The sequence below is a fragment of the Oryctolagus cuniculus genome, chromosome 9 (assembly GCF_051225735.1).
Source record: "Oryctolagus cuniculus isolate XC-2025 breed Fujian yellow rabbit chromosome 9, ASM5122573v1, whole genome shotgun sequence".
NCBI classification, from domain to species: domain Eukaryota; kingdom Metazoa; phylum Chordata; class Mammalia; order Lagomorpha; family Leporidae; genus Oryctolagus; species Oryctolagus cuniculus.
Genome location: NC_142875.1, coordinates 94,927,551 through 94,944,658, shown reverse-complemented (window position 1 = coordinate 94,944,658; position 17,108 = coordinate 94,927,551). Strand labels below are relative to the sequence as shown.

The following is a 17,108-nucleotide window of genomic DNA, read 5'->3' as shown; positions in this document are numbered from 1 at the left end:
ATGAGCCAGTTTGGCTTAGATGTGCCACATCTTATTCTGTATTGATGTATGGCTGTAGTCACCTTAAAATGATGGTTGCTAGTAGTTACTGAGTGCTGACTTTTGCCAGCCCTTTACTTGGATTAACTCAGCTGTTAAAGCTTCCTCGTTGAACAGGTCCTGTGAGCCCCGTGTTGCAGATGAGGCACGGAGAAGTTAAGTAGTGGACAAGGGATTCAAACCCCAGAGCCTGAACTCTGAACTATAACATTACACATTTTCTCTGTGAAAATGTATACCAAATAATCAGTGGTTTATATTATATTTAATTCATTTAGTCTGTTTAATTCCATGATGCTAGTTTAGAGGTGACTTTACATATATCTAAGTGTTAGTGTGCCACTAACACTATAGCCATGGTGTTGTACATTGAGAATTAATTAGTGCAGGCCTCTGGGTAAGAATGTACAGACTTACTGTGTATCTAGAAAGTGGGTGACAGTGGAATACTCTGGTAGGAAATTCTTAGCTCCTTGCCATGATTGACAATGAACAGAACTTTGTTAGCTGCTCAGCAAGTGGTGATATTCTGTGTTTGACAAGTCTTCTCGGCTGTGGAATGGAATTCATGATGGGAAAATGATTATCTTAAGAGTTTAGAAAAAAGTGTGGCAACACCAGTTTTTGAGCTTTGGTATTTGAAACTGCCATTTGAAACTTGTTTCTGGAAACTTCCTGTGATGTCTTCGATGATACATCCAGCTGCATGAAGCTTTTCATGTTTCTTTTGTTCTTCAAATATTTCTGGCAAATTGTAGTCATGGAAATAAGATCATTTCATCAGGGACTCAGAGAAGTTAAAATAATTTTCTCTGATTAAAATTCCAAATGCTCTGGCATAGGGCCCTAAGAACTATATTATTCAAATAAAGAATTTCTTTGAACTTCCAGATAAATAAAGTTTGCTTTTGTATTTTGCAGGGTTACATTCGACAGTGTCGTAAGCATACAGGAATGTTCACTGTTTCGCAACTAGCCACTATTTTTGGAAACATTGAAGATATTTACAAATTCCAAAGAAAATTCCTGAAAGACCTTGAGAAACGGTACAACAAAGAGGAGCCTCATTTAAGTGAAATAGGATCCTGCTTTCTGCAGCACGTAGGTCACCCTTTGCTTCAGTATTAGTGCATCCGGTTACTGCACTAACAACAGGAGTTTTTGTTTTGTTTGTTTGCTAGATTAATTTCCCGTACAGTAGAAATTTCTATGCTAAATGTGATTGATTTATGAGGACAGTGTTTGCCTAAATACCCCAAGTCATTTTTCAAATTCCCCTAATGTAGTTTGAAGTTAGAGGGCTGTGTCAGCTGGCTTATACTATCTGGTAAATATGCGGTATTTCACGTGCTGTGAGTCTCCTGTTGACTGCTGTGCTAACCTGAGGCAGGTCTGATTATTTCCTCCATCTTACAGATGGAGGATTTACCAAGTTACTTAATTTACCAAGTAATAACCATGACAACAAAACCACCTCCTTCACTTCCTGGGTGCAGGACCCAATAGCTTTCAGAGCCAGTAAAGGGAGCCAGTCCTCTGGATGAGAGGATTTCACATAGCTGAGCATGACATGTTTTGGGGAGTGGGCCCCAGAGGTGGCCTGGGCATGTTTGGAGCATTGGAAAAGCCTTGTGCAGGCAGGGTGGGCAGGGCAGCCACATCCTATAGCATGGTGATGTGAGCTTCCAGTGTCAGGTCGAGGGGCAGGGCCATGTGAGGCCCCCAGCCTCAGATGGCAGGTCTGCCTGGAGGGCCACACGCTCTGCCACGTGGCTGCTGCCACGGCCGTCGGGGAGATGGGTAAAGAGATATTTGTTCAAATTCGTGTTCTTCAGAAAAGCTGACCAGAAGGGTTGTAGGCAACAAAGGTCACAGTCAAAACTGCCTGCATGGTTTTGCCTATCAAAGGATTAGCAGGTTGACTAGGAAGATCTGTTCTCTAGGGGGTGGGGGTTTGGTGTTAGACATGTTGCCTTGGTCAGGGAGGTTCAGCAGTGGAAGTACAGTGGACAAAGCCAAGAGGCGGGCTTTGGTCTGCCACCTTCCCCTGCTACCTGAAAGGCAGATCAAACTGATAAGGAAGGTGTTGTAGAGGGATTCGTGAACAGAGACGAGACACCAAGGCCAGGAAGCAGTCTTTTATTATTATTATTATTATGCTGGCATAAGGCTCAGTTGGATTTTTATCCAAAAGCCTGAGCTTCAAAGGAAGAGGAGTATTAGGGGTGTTAGCCTCTTTGTCTCCCTTATGTGGTTTCATGCATACATTTGATTGGATATTCTCATGCTCCATGGAGGCTATAGGAATTGATACAGTACTGCACATGTGTAGATATTCACTGAGGATGTTTCCTTTACACACATTCTGAGCTGTGTGCTGTCTAGCACACAGAACACCAGGAACCCAAGCAGATAGCAGATAGCAATTTCACAGGCAAGCAGAGAACAACTGCATTTCATTCTCAGGACAGGTTTTCCCCACCCCGCCACCCCTGTGTTTTGTTTTGTTTTTCTTTCTTCTGACCTTGGGAAGGCCTCCACCACAGCTTCAATCGTGTTAGTTAGAGACAAGTTTAATTAAAAGACAAAGGCCTCGGATGTCCTAAACAGCATTCTGGCCTCAGAATCAGCCCTTAAGGCATGCGGATCTGGCTGAAAAGCCTATGAGAGTATTTCAGGCATGGAAAGCCAAGACACTCTGGCAAAAAAAAAAAAAAAAAAAAAAAAAAAACCTAAATGAAAGATCTCCACGAGTGAGATCCCAGTGGAAAGAACGGGTCATCAAAGAAGGAGGTACCTTTCTCTGAAGGGAGGAGAGAACTTCCACTTTGACTATGACCTTGTCTAAATATGATAAGAGTCGGTGAACTCAAAAGGCTTCCATAGCCTTGGCAACTCATGACTGGAGCCTAGGGAGATTCATGATGCCATAAACAAGAGTGTCACTGTGCACTTACTCCTCATGTAGAATCTCGGTCCTTAATGTGCCGTACATTGTGATTTAATGCTATAACTAGTACTGAAACAGTATTTTTCACTTTGTGTTTCTATGTGGATGCAAACTGTTGAAATCTTTACTTAATATATACTAAACTGATCTTCTGTATATAAGAGAAATGAAAATGAATCTCGATGTGAATGGAAGGGGAGAAGGAGCGAGAAAGGGGAGGGTTGCAGTGGGAGGGAAGTTATGGGGGGGCATTGTAATCCATAAGCTGTACTTTGGAAATTTATATTCATTAAATAAAAGTAAAAAAAAAAAGAAAAGAAAAAGGCCTCTACCACAGTGTGGCAGAGGTCCCTGCCCCTTTTACCTGTCAGGGTAAGTGGAGGTGGGGCTGTATCCCAGAACAGCCTGGCCCTTCACCCCACCAAGAGAGAACCGCAGGTAACCACCCACTGAGAGCCTGTGACAGCGCCCCGTCTTGCAGACAAGACACAGGTTCACTGTCCAGGCATGAAGCCCATGCGGAGCAGCCTGGGTTGCAGTCACAATCTCCCCCTTTTCCAGGAGTGTCCTCTTGTGTGGGGCTGGGCTGTTGCCAGAGCCGCCTGTAACCTGATGAGGCTGTGCTTTCCCTTCCTCAGCAAGAGGGCTTTGCCATCTATTCCGAGTACTGCAACAACCACCCGGGCGCCTGCGTGGAGCTCTCCAACCTCATGAAGCAGGGCAAGTACAGGCACTTCTTTGAAGCCTGCCGCCTGCTGCAGCAGATGATTGACATCGCCCTCGACGGCTTCCTCCTCACGCCCGTGCAGAAGATCTGTAAATACCCCCTGCAGCTGGCCGAGCTGCTCAAGTACACCACACAGGAGCACAGGTGAGGGAGTCCTGCCTCGCGCGTCCCTCAGGCTCGGCCCCACCCCGGCCCCGCCCCCGCCCCCCACGGGCTTCTGGCATAGCAGAGACAGATGCCCTAAAATGATGACCTCTAGTTCCGGGCAGAACCATGCGCGGCATGGTTAAGATGCCTACATCCCATCCCGCATGCCTTCTGATCCAGCTTCCCCTAAATGTGGACCCTGGGAGGCCATGGCGGTGATTCAGGTATTTGGGTTCCTGCCACCCACGTGGGAGACCCAGAGTTCCAGGCTCTTTGTTCTTAGCCTGGTCTCGCTCTTGCTATTGCAGGCATTTGGGGAGTGAACCATTGGAAGTTTCTTTCTCTCTCTATGCCTTTCAAATAAAATGAACGTAAATAAATAATAATGAATAAATAAAACACAGTCTTAGCACTGTCATTGAGCTCAATATGAGTAGTTTGTGGATTGATTAGTGTTTGCATGCGATTGTCAACTCTTGAAATAAAGTACAGCAATTCCCTCCTCTGCCCTCCCCGACCCCCAACCCCCATTTGTGGAAATCCAGTTATCCATGGTCAGTCACATTCCAAAACTACTAAGTGGAAAATTTCAGAGATTAAGAACTTTTTTTTTGACAGGCAGAGTTAGTGTGAAAGAGAGAGAGACAGAAAGGTCTTCCTTTTTCCGTTGGTTCACCCCCCAAGTGGCTGCTATGGCTGGTGCGTTGTGGCTGGCGCGCTGCGCTGATCCGAAGCCAGGAGCCAGGTGCTTCCTCGTGGTCTGCCATGCGGGTGCAGGGCCCAAGGACCTGAGCCATCCTCTGCTGCCCTCCCGGGCCACAGCAGAGAGCTGGACTGGAAGAGGAGCAACCGGTACAGAATCCGGCGCCCCAACCAGGACTAGAACCCAGGGTGTCAGTGCCGCAGGTGGAAGATTAGCCTAGTGAGCTGCGGCGCTTGCCGAGATTAATGACTTTTAACTTCTGCATAACTTTCATTGTGGTATATTGTTATAATTCAATTTTACTGTGACTCATTGTTTTGAATCTCTTACTGTGCTGTATTTATGAATTAAACTTTATTATGGGAATATCTGCACAGGAAAAAATATAGCTTATATCAGGTTCAGCTCTACTCAAAGTACAGAGAATGCATGGTGTTTTGGAACGTGCCCCATGGATAAGGGGCTTGCTATGTTTGATAAAGTCTCCAAAATATCCATTCCTAGAGAAATGAAAATATTATCTCATTCTCACACTGTTCCATGCGTGCCTAGGGACTTGTACCATAGTGTTAGTCCTTATCATTTACAGATACACACACACACACACACACACGTATTCCTTTGTTGTTGTTTGTTAGTTAAAAAAAACCATTTTTTAAAAAAGATTTTATTTATTTATCTGAGAGGTAGAGTTACAGACAGAGAGAGGGAGGGACAGAAAGAGAGGTCTTCCCTCCACCGGTTCACTCCCCAAATGGCCACAACAGCTAGAGCTGTGCCAATCCAAAGCCAGGAGTCCAGAGCTTCTTTCAGGTCTCCCAAGCCAGTGCAGAGGCCCAAGCACTTGGACCATCTTTCACTGCTTTCCCAGGCAGGCCATAGACAGAGAGCTGGATTGGAAGCGGAGCAACCAGTGTATGAACCGGCCCCTATTTGGGATGCTGGCACTGCAGGCGAAGGCTTGGCCTATTATGCCACAGCACCAGCACCAGCCGTTTTTAAATAAGGATGATTGACAACGCCCTTGATGGGTTCCTCCTCATGCCAGTAAGAAGGTCTATAAATACCCTCTGCAGCTGGCTGAGCCCCAGTGCAGCACGCAGGAACACAGGTGTTACAGGTGTGCCTGTAGCCTCACAAATTCGTTCCTTCTCTCCTGTACTCCTGTACTCCTTACCTTGGTTGACAACAGCTCACTCCCTGAGAAGTATTTACTACACCAAAAAAGGTTACTGTATAGAAGGGGTAAAGATATACAAAAGTTTGAAGCATGACAGATTAGGGAATACCCACAGGATAGAGGAGCACCAGGGTCTTTCCGTGACTGGGTTTGCCCTGTGTCACCTTGTGTGTTGGAGCCTCAGCTTCTGAATGACCACACACTTTATTGTCAGCTTGGATTGTTTCTGGATTCTTCTCAGTCCCTTGTATCCTAGCCATATAGGGGAACCACTTATCCCTTGCTTACTTAACAGCAACCCATCATTGTCCTGCATGTACATAGCCTTGCCATGACTCCATGTAAGAGGGTGCATCACCCATTCAGCATTGGAAGAGGCACGCCCATTGTCTGCCACATGGGAAAATGCCACCACAGTGCAGTGCCATGCTGATTGCTGGTGTTCTCATCTGGCTGTGGCTGGGAAGCCTACAGGGCCAGGACAGTAGCAAGGCACCAATTCTGCCAGGCCACACAGTAATGCATAAGAATGCATAAACTGCATGCCCATGTCTTTCAAGAACTCTTTGCTTCTTAATTACTTGTATTTTCTCTGGCTTCTTATCATGATCTGTTTTCATACTTTTATTATTATTTCTTGGATTCCCTAACTTTTCTGGTTTTTTTTTTTTTTTTTTTTGATAAATGTAATTTGCTTTTCTCTATTTCACGAACTCTCTAGTGCTAATTCTCTAAATTAAAACCCTTAGCTAGAGTCTGCTGTTCACTGACCTCCCTGTTACTTTCAAGCCAGTGCCGTGGCTCACTTGGCTAATCCTCTGACTGCAGCACCGGCACCCCGGGTTCTAGTCCCGGTTGGGGCTCTGGGTTCTAGTCCCACTTGCTCCTCTTCCAGTCTAGCTCTCTGCTGTGGCATGGGAGGGCAGCGGAGGATGGCCCAAGTGCTTGGGTCTCTGCACCCGCATGGGAGACCAGGAGGAAGCACCCGGCTCCTGGCTTTGGATCAGTGCAGCACCGGCTGTAGCAGCCATTAGGGGAGTGAACCAACAGAAGGAAGACGTCTCTCTCTGTCTCTCTCTCTCTCTCTCTCTCTCTCTCTCAGTCTATAACTCTGTCTCTGTCTCTCTCTCACTGTCTAACTCTGCCTGTCAAAAAATAAAAATTAAAAAATTTAAAAAAACAGATTGCAATCTAGGGGCGGGTGCTGTGGCGTAGCAGGTAAAGCTGCCACCTGCAGTGCCAGCATCCCATATGGGCGCCAGTTTGAGACCTGGCTGCTCCACTTCCTATGCAGCTCTCTGCTGTGGCCTGGGAAAGCAGTAGAAGATGGCCCAAGTCCTTGGACTCCTGCACCCATATGGGAGACCTGGAAGAAACTCTTGGATCCTGGCTTCGAATTGGCCCAGCTCTGACCGTTGTGGCCATTTGGGGAGTGAGCCAGCGTTTGGAAGATCTCTCTCTCTCTCTGCCTCTGCCTTTCTGTAACTCTTTCAGGTGGATAAAAAAAAAGATTTCAATCTAATTGTAAAAGGTTACCCCCCCCCCCATTTTAAGACTTATTTATTTATTTGAAAGACAAAGTAAGAGAGAGAGAGGGAGGTAGAGAGGGAGGGAGAGAATCGATCTTCCATCTACTGGTTCACTCCCCAGGTGGCCACAACAGCCAGGTCTGGGCCAGACCAAAACCAGGAGCCAGGAGTTTCTTCTGGGTTGCTGTCCTACATGCATGACAGGGGCCCAAACACTTGAGCCATCTTTTGCTCGCAGGCCATTAGCAGAGAGCTACATTGGAAGTAGAGCAGCCAGGACATGAACCAGCACCCATATGGGATGCCGGCATCACAGACTGTAGCTTTACCTGCTAACACCACAACATTGCCCCCAAAAATGGCTCCCTTTTTAAAGAAGTCTCCCCTTAGGTGCTCAGAGACAGAGAGAACAACAACTATTAATTTGCTGTTCTGTGCAGGACAGCACAACAGTGCCCCCCCCTTACCAGGCTTCCGCTTTCCAGGGTTTCAGCAGTTTCACCTACCCAAGGGCAACTATTTGAAAAGATTTAATGGAAAATTCTGGAAATACACACTCATAGTTTAACTTATTATATTGTTATAATGGTTCTGTTTTATTATTATTGTCAATCTGTGACTGAATTATAAATTAAACTTTATCCTAGGTGTATATGTATAGGAAAAAGTATATCACAAGGTTACTTCAAAAAGTTATCTAAAAATGGAATTAGTTTGTTTTGGTGTAAAAAAATTTGAAATTCATACATATAAAGAGTCTTAAAAATGTTCATTAAATGTTACAGAAAAACTATTGTGGATTTCAAAATGTTTTTGCACCAAAATTTTTAATTTTCCTCAAAGTTTTGTAGTACTCTCATACATATAATGGTTTGTATCTGCAGTTTGAGACAAGTTCAGGATGTTAGAAAAACTAGTCATGGACAAGGGAGAATTACTGTATTGAGTTGATTTTTTTCTCTCTTTTTTAATTTGTTGTCTTCATTGTAATTTTAGTTACAGTGAATTTTAGTTATTTGAAAGACAGAGAGGCACAGGAGGATCTTCCATCTGCTGCTTCACTCCCCAAATGCCCACAATAGCTTGGGCTGGGTCAGGCTGAAGCTAGGAGCCCAGAACTCAATCTTGGTCTCCCACGTTGTGGCAGCGACCCAGGCACTTGGGCCTCATCATCATCTGTTGTTCCCTGGAATGAGCGTTAGTGAGAAGAAACTGGAGTTGGAAGTAGAGCCAGAACTCAGCCAGGCACTCTGATACTGGATGTAGGCATCCTGAGTGGTGATTTAATAGCTTTGTCCTATTCCCTACTCCATAATTTTTCTGTTAAAGGGCACTTTTTTTTTTTTTTTTTTTTTTTTTTTTTACAGGCAGAGTGGACAGTGAGAGAGAGAGAGACAGAGAGAAAGGTCTTCCTTTTGCCATTGGTTCACCCTCCAATGGCCGCTGTGACCGGCGCACTGCGGCCGGCGCACTGCGCTGATTCGAAGACAGGAGCCAGGTGCTTCTCCTGGTCTCCTATGGGGTGCAGGGCCCAAGCACTTGGGCCATCCTCCACTGCCCTCCCGGGCCACAGCAGAGAGCTGGCCTGGAAGAGGGGCAACCGGGACAGAACCCGGCGCCCCAACCGGGACTAGAACCCGGTGTGCCGGCGCCACTAGGCGGAGGATTAGCCTAGTGAGCCGCGGCGCCGGCCTAAGGGCACTTTTCAATATGAGCATTTGCAGATCTTGACTATTAAAAAAAAATATATATATATAAAATATATATTATATATATAAAATATATATATAATATATATATATATATTTGAAAGAGAGAGTTACAGAGAGAGGTAGAGACAGAGAGGTCTTCCATCCGCTGGTTCACTCCCCGGGTGACCGCAATGGCCGGAGCTATGCCAATCTGAAGCCAGGAGCCAGGAGCTTCTTCCAGGTCTCCCACAATGGTGCAGGGGCCCAAGGACTTGGGCCATCTTCTACTGCTATCCCAGGCAGTAGCAGAGAGCTGGATTGGAAGAGGATCAGCCGGTTCTTGAACCGGTGCCCATGTGGGATGCCGGCACTTCAAGCCAGGGCTTTAACCTACTACGCCACAAAGCCAGCCCCATAAGTAAATCTTTTTAAAAAAAGAAAGTTGCTACAGGAAAGTAGAAGGTTCCTCCCATTAGTGGGTGATTGTTTACATGTCCCAAATTATTAAGGCTGAACAAAACCAGAATGCAAAACTTCAAATTACCTGTTTTCTAGCCTGTGTGAGATTGGAAGTATGTCATTTGTTTTTCCATTGCATACAATTGTGGAGGCCTGGGAACAGGACTCTGCTGGGGAGAATCCGAATTTGATTTGACTGTAGTGTATGCAAAACAACAGAATTGCAGATGTGTTGCTGAGCCAAGTGCCCCTCTAGCACTGGCATAACTCAGATTCAGGTATCTGAATCTGTGGCTTTCATCCTCTTCCTTCCCTTCCTGAGCAACCTAAACGATGAAACCCAGCAAATAACTGCTCTTGAAATGGTGCGGGATTTAAAAAGTATCTCACAGGACAAAACCGGTTAAACCAGAATCAAAGCACTGAAAAAAGATTACTCTTTCTGTATTAACAAAAATATTCCATTGTCACAGTGGCTAGAACTTAATTCTTGTGGCATTTACATTCATTCGTTGTGATTTCTGGGAAGTGAATGAAAACATTCTTATTCCAGATAACTCTGAATTGCATTCCATTCCGTCAGCTCCCTTAACCTATGCAGACTGTGGTCTATTCATGGGGGAACAGAACAAGGAAACAATAGCTATTATTTGAATGCCACTTCGTCTAGACTATTAGTATACAAGTCGGGGATTGAACGCATTATTTTGTCAGCTCTCATTTGTGAGTTGCATGTTGTATGACTAAAAGTAACCTCCCATTTTGTAGTGATTACAACAACATAAAGGCAGCCTATGAGGCCATGAAGAATGTGGCCTGTTTGATCAATGAGCGCAAACGGAAGCTGGAAAGCATTGACAAGATCGCCCGCTGGCAGGTGTCCATCGTGGGCTGGGAGGTAAGTGAAGACCCCGGAGCCACCAGCACCATGTCACCCAGCACCAGCCTTTCTGTACCTTTGACCTAGTGGTGACATACTTAAATATCCTGTGGCTGAGCACGTTAATAGCTTATATACACTTTGCTGCATTTACCAGTCAACACTCTATCCTCCTTGCAGACAAAGAAATAAAAATCTGAAAGGTGCCTGTGATTAATTTACTGCCCAGGCTCCATCTCTCCCAGTAGAGTCAACTCCATGGGGGCAGCTGGAGTATATTTCACATACAGTCACATAAGACAGTGGTAGGAGCAGGGGGAGTCTGAGTTACTGCCTGCATTTGGATCCTGTCAGATCTGGGCAAGATTAATTTTCCCATCTCTTCAAGTTAGGGAGAAAAATTACCAACCTCAGACGCTACTGTAAGCAGCAGCAGCACTACTTACTATGACCCGTAATGGCCCAGCAAATACACACACATGTACACAAGCCTTTCTTATTTGTTTATAGAAACTGCAGTGACTGTTTATCACTTTGCTTTTGTCTGGCACTGGTCTAAGCTGTGTGTGTACACAAACTCACTTGATCCTCTCAGCAATCCTAAGAATTAGGCAGTATAGATAACACCCATTTAACAGATGGGAAACACTTAAGCACAGAAAGATTAAATAGCTTGCCCCAAGGCCACACAACTACAAAGTGGCAGCCCTGGATTGAGACTCAAACACGCAACCTGGCTTCTAAGTCTGTACATGTACCCACTGTGCTCTTCCACTGTTAGGAAGAACAGTAGGCTGACACCATTCAGATTGTGTTCAGAACAAGAAAAATTTGTATACTCATCAACTGGGGAGAACTTGCTCCCCAAAACGACCAAGAAGATGCATTGAGAAGTTAGGGTTTTAGTCACTGAAGGGCATAGTGGTGGAAGTTGGGAAAAATTACCTATATTTCAAGCGACTTATGGACTTCTGTTGCATAGATGGGATCTCAAAGATGGCTGAATCTAACTCCTTTGTTTTGTAAGAAAAGAATCTAGGGCACACATTGCTCTAAGCAAGTAAATAGAAGAACTGCTTCAGAGTGGAGCTTTTTTGCATCCAAAAACTGTTGTACATGGCTAAGATTAAAGGGGAATAAAATCTTAAAGAAACAAAGGCTGGTGTTGTACCAAATACCATAAAGTAACATTGGATTAGATCCAACCTAAATATTGTAAAAGTGTGCTTTTCATTCTGATCTTGGACTCTGACAATGAAGGGCTGATTTACCTTCAGAAGTTTTCTTGGTTCTTACCACAGTTTGCTGCCTGGTTTCATTGCCAGGGCCCTAAACTAGTTGTTACTCCAGGGAGCTGCCGTACACGTGACTTCAGAAGCCACAAGAGCGTGTACGCTGGTGTTCTGTGTTCCCCCACGTTCCAACCTCCCAGTGCTTCCTTATCCTGAGAGGGGCAGTCTTGGTCAGCTTCTGTTTCAGATCTTGACCAATCATATTAAGTTAGCATACATTTCGCTGGAGTTTTAGGTCCGAAAGACTCCTCAGGTAACCTAAAGGTTCTATGATGTTTTCTCACTGAGTAGGGGGACAAAGAAATTTCATGCACAAGGCAATCAAGAAGCAATTTTTAAATGGCTTTTGAGGTCCTGCCCACCTGTGAAGGAAGGAAGGCTGTGGATGGTCTGAAGTTACTGGAAAATGCTAAAAAGACTATCAGGGGCCCCTTCTATGTGCCAAACACCCAGAAGAATCTGAATTGGAAGATTTTTTTTTAAATCTATTAATTTATTTGAAAGTGAGAGTTATATAGAGAAAAGCAGAATGAGATCTTTCAGCTGCTGGTTCACTCCCCTGGATGGCCACAATGGTCAGGGGTGGACCAGGCCAAAGCCAGGAGCCCAAAGCTTCTTCTGGGTCTCCCACATGGGTGGCAGGGGCCCAAACACTTGGCCATCTTCTGAGACTTTTCCCAGGCCATCAGCGAGGAGCTGGATTGAAAGTGGAGCAACTAGGACTTGAACCAGCGCCCATATGGGATGCTGGTGTTGCTGGTGGCGGCTTTATTGGAAGCGTGTTTTTCTCTCTCCAGGGACTGGATATTTTAGATCGAAGCTCAGAGCTGATTCATTCTGGGGAACTGACCAAAATCACAAAGCAGGGCAGGAGCCAGCAGCGGACGTTCTTCCTGTTCGACCACCAGCTGGTGTCCTGCAAGAAGGACCTGCTGCGCCGGGACATGCTGTACTACAAGGGCCGCATAGACATGGACGAGATGGAGCTTGTGGACGTGGAGGACGGGCGGGACAAGGACTGGAACCTCAGTGTGAGAAACGCCTTCAAGCTCGTCAGTAGGACCACTTCTGAGGTTCATCTGTTCTGTGCCAAAAAGCAGGAAGACAAGGCGAGGTGGCTGCAGGCCTGTGCGGATGAGAGGCTGCGGGTACAGGAGGACCAGGAGATGGGTGAGCAGCCATCAGTGACCCCGGGGCTCATCTGCCTCTGCTTCTGACCTCATCCTTCACCCCACGCCACAGGCCTGCCTGGCCCTGGCCCTGGCCCTGGCCCTCGCCATCACCCCCTTCTTCGAAACTAAATCCTGCAATTGGGAAAAGAGAAAGGGTTTGCAAATCCCAGTGCAGTCGACCCTCTGTATACATGAGTTCCGAATATGCAGATTCAGCCAACTGCAGATCCCATAACAATACACTACAACTATTTGCATAGTTTTTCCACTGTATTAGATGTTCTGAATTATCCAGAGATGGTTTAGAGTGTACAGGGAGTGTGCACAGGTTCAATGCAAATACTAACTACTAAGGACTTGTGCATCCACAGATCTTGGTATCTGAGGAGGATCCCCAAATCAGTCCTCCACAGTACCAAAGGACAGCCAAACTCACTGAAAATGAGCCCTGGTCTCCTTGCCACATGTTCAGAGGACCTAGATTCATCTGACTACTTGGAGCCAGACTTGGCTTTAGAAGACAGACCCTACCATGTAGTTACTGCAGACAGCATTCATTAGTCACTGCTGCCAAGACTCTGCTCCAGTTTCTGGTTTGTCTCATTCAGTCCCTAGGATGTGGTTACTACGATTATACACATTTTACAGATGAGAAAATGGAGGCTTAAAGAACTGACTTACTCTTAGAACATGGCTGGGTAGCATTTAAAGCTGCCTCAGTGTGACCCCAGAGACCAAAGCATGTTGAGTCATTCTCACCCAGCCCATCAGAAATGCCAGATGATTCTTTTCTTAAAAAAAAAAAAAAAGTTTATTTATGTATTTGAAAGTCAGAGATACACACAGAGAGAGGAGAGGCAGAGAGAGAGAGAGAGAGAGAGAGAGTGAGTCCTCCTTCCACTGGTTCACTCTCCAATTGGCTGCAATGGCTGGAGCTGCACAGACCTGAAGCCAGGAGCCAGGAGCCTCCTTGGGGTCTCCCATGAAGGTATACTGGCTCAAACACTTGGACCATCTTCTACTGCTTTTCCAGGCCATAGCAGAGAGCTGGATCGGAAGTGGAGCAGCTGGGACTTGAACCAGCGCCCATATGAGATGCTGGCACTGCAGGTGGCAGCTTTACCCACTGTGCCACAGCACCGGCCCCTCAGATGATTCTTGAAGCTGCCTCCTCCATAGTAACTTTGCAAAAAGCACTTTAAAAACACATTTATTTATTTGAAAGGCAGCGTTACAGAAAGAGGGAGAAACAGACAGTTCTCTCTGCTGGTTCACTCCCCAAATGGTTGCAACAGCCAGGGCTGGGCCATGCCAAGTCCAGTAGCTAGGAATTTCATCTGGGCCTCCCACTTGGGTTCACTTGGGTTCAGGGGCCCAAACACTCGGGCTATCTTCTGCTGCTTCCCCAGCTGCATTAGCAGCGAGCTAGATGGGAAGTTGAGCAGCCGGTGCTCAACCTGGTGCTCATATGAGATACCAGTGTTGCAGGTGGCGGCTTAGCCTGCCGTGCCATAACGCTGGTGCCTGCAAAAAGCACTTGGAGTTACTTTTGCTGCCACAGTCCATTCAGACCCAGCAACGCTGCCTATGTACATCCCCATCTCCCTCCTCCATGGCACCGAGGACATCAGGGCTGCTTTGTCTTCCCAGCTTCCACTGACCTCAGGTACTGTGTGTCCCTGTGCCACTGAGGCCGCTGTGCCTGGGGTAAATGATGGTGGCACCCACAGACTCTGGCAGCATCAGCCACAGAGGCCCCAGTGGAGCCAGCACCTGCCTCCGGGAGGGAAGGCTTTCCATTGGAGAAGGCTGTTCCCTGGGCCTGTCCCTCAGTCTCTCTCTGCAGCTTGTCTTATCCCGTTTGGCCAGTGCAGCCGTTCCCAGCCAGTCTGCACATGGGTGCGACGGCATCCATCTGCTCTAGAACTGCAGAGCGTGGGGGGAGTTCATGGCACACAGTGTGCCCAGATGTGATACAAAGTCCAGTTCCCCCTCTGGGGTGGTACATTCATTCACGATTGAATCCCTGATCCACAAAGCTCACAGAATGTAGGGGACACACCCGGGGAACCCTTCCGCTTTGTCATCTCCTGAGCTTCACCCTTCAGGGTCGTATTAGATGATCCTGAATGAACATTGGCCCAGTGTGTCTGGCTTTACACAAGCACCCATTTCACGTGTGTGACTGTCCTCTGCCACGGTTTCAGTCTCTTGTGGTTCTGAGGACCACACTCCATGGATCCGGGTAATGGTAAATGCCTCAGCCCTGATTTGGGTCATGCTGCACGTTCTACTCTAAGGTGTTTCTATTTGCTCTGAATATACTGTTGTTTGTTTCTGAATCCAGGAATGGAAATCTCAGAAAATCAAAAGAAGCTTGCCATGTTGAATGCCCAAAAGACGGGACATGGAAAGTCCAAAGGTAAGTTTCGGAAGGGGCTTTGTCTCCTGGGTGGGTGTTAGTATTGTCATGAAAATAGAGCCGGCGCCGTGGCTCAATAGGCTAATCCTCCACCTTGCGGCGCCGGCACACCGGGTTCTAGTCCCGGTTGGGGCGCTGGATTCTGTCCTGGTTGCCCCTCTTCCAGGCCAGCTCTCTGCTATGGCCAGGGAGTGCAGTGGAGGATGGCCCAGGTGCTTGGGCCCTGCACCCCATGGGAGACCAGGAAAAGCACCTGGCTCCTGGCTCCTGCCAGGATCAGCGCGGTGCGCCGGCTGCAGCGGCGGCCATTGGAGGGTGAACCAACGGCAAAGGAAGACCTTTCTCTCTCTGTCTCTCTCTCTCACTGTCCACTCTGCCTGTCAAAAAAAAAAAAAAAAAAAAGTATTGTCATGAAAATAGAGGAAGGGCCCAAACTGTAAGTCTGTGACCAGCTCCGAGTGAGGGAGAGGAGGAGTAAGGGTGAGACGCCGAAGGGCAGACCCAACCTCATGGACAGGTGACCATAGTCTGCATTTGGTTTTTGAACTTGACATAGAAGATGTCACTGGAGATGGCACCAGAGGATGACAGACCACCCTGTCCTGCCCAGACCTCTGCCCCTCACCTTCCTGAGGGCATGGTAGTGTTACTCACCAGGCCAAGGTCACCAGTCTGAGGCAAACTAAAGACTGTGCCTGGGGCACATTAAGGAATCACCAACCCCAAGCTTCTTGTTGGCTCTGGGCTGGCCACATCCCAGTGTAGGAAGGAAAGAGCCATAAATCCAGCCCATCAGGCAGGGAGATCAACACAGTGGAGACGCACAGGCTAGTTGAGAAGTGGCCGTCTGGCCTCCACACACATCAGAGTAGCCTGGCGTCTGCAGCAGAAGCAGCAAGGCTCGGGCGTGCACGTGGGAGTCCCTGTGCACACAGAGGTCTCCACAGTAGAGACACCGCACAGGCTCTAACCCAGAGGGAATTCAGTAATGGGGATTTTTGTTACAAACATGAGCACGGTATTCCTAGGAACTTTATTCAGATCAACTTTGTAGGCTAGGAAGGATTTGTGCTATGAAAGTGATCCCATGCTGTGTTTTCCTAACTGAAAATGCAAAAAGGAAGACCAGTTAAAGCCCAGGTTGTACTAGGCCATCAGCCAATGGGCTAAGAAGGAGTCATTACCAGACACTTAGCGGCCCCCTGCTTTCTCTGCAAATGCAGATCTTTTCTTCCCTAAGTTGTATCTTCAAGGCAGATAGGCCCATTGTACTATTTTTTTCATGTTTCTGATTTTAATACCCATTTGATTTATCAGTTTCTCTCTGTAATTTCTGAGTCACTCAACAACAGCTGGGCTCCTGGGGAACAGAGGAACACAGATGTTCTTAGGTGACCCCATGCTGGGCAACTTACGTGGGCTGTCTTAGTTCATCCTCTGTGTCACCCCCTGAGTCAAGGGAAGCCTTCTGGCAAGTCAGGTTAGGCTTGGGTTCTGCACCAAGTCCTGTCTGCTTCAAAATCCCCTCTCTTGGGGCCAGTGCTGTGGCTCGGTGGGTTAACACCATCTGCAGTGCTGGCATCCCATACGGATGCCAGTTCATGTCCTGGCTGCTTCATTTCTGATCCAGCTCTCTGCTATGGCCTGAGAAAGCAATAGAAGATGGCCTAAGTACTTGGGCCCTGCACCCACATAGGAGACCCGGAAGAACCGCCAGGCTCCTAGCTTTAGACTGGCCCAGCCCTGTCCTGGTCATCTGGGGAGTGAATCAACAGATGGAAGATTCTCTCTCTTTCTCTCTCTCTCTCTCTCTCTGTAACTCTGACTTTCAAATAAATAAATGTCTTTTAAAAAATGCCCCCCCTTTTTTCAAACTTTTATTTAGTAAATATAATTTTCCAAAGTATAGTTTATGGA

At 46.9% G+C, this 17,108-nt stretch overlaps 1 protein-coding gene across 8 annotated transcripts in view; it reads left to right on the top strand.

The window, feature by feature from the left end:
• The window catches only part of SPATA13 (spermatogenesis associated 13), a 167,165-nt gene that overhangs the window by 144,870 nt on the left and 5,187 nt on the right, over positions 1-17,108 (top strand). For all 8 annotated transcript variants that reach the window (XM_070049161.2, XM_089303738.1, XM_070049160.2 and 5 more), the window contains 5 exons: positions 961-1,140; positions 3,628-3,860; positions 10,194-10,323; positions 12,395-12,767; positions 15,117-15,191. In XM_070049161.2, the coding sequence (XP_069905262.2) occupies positions 961-1,140; positions 3,628-3,860; positions 10,194-10,323; positions 12,395-12,767; positions 15,117-15,191 (991 nt within the window). The remainder of the gene's footprint in view (positions 1-960; positions 1,141-3,627; positions 3,861-10,193; positions 10,324-12,394; positions 12,768-15,116; positions 15,192-17,108) is intronic.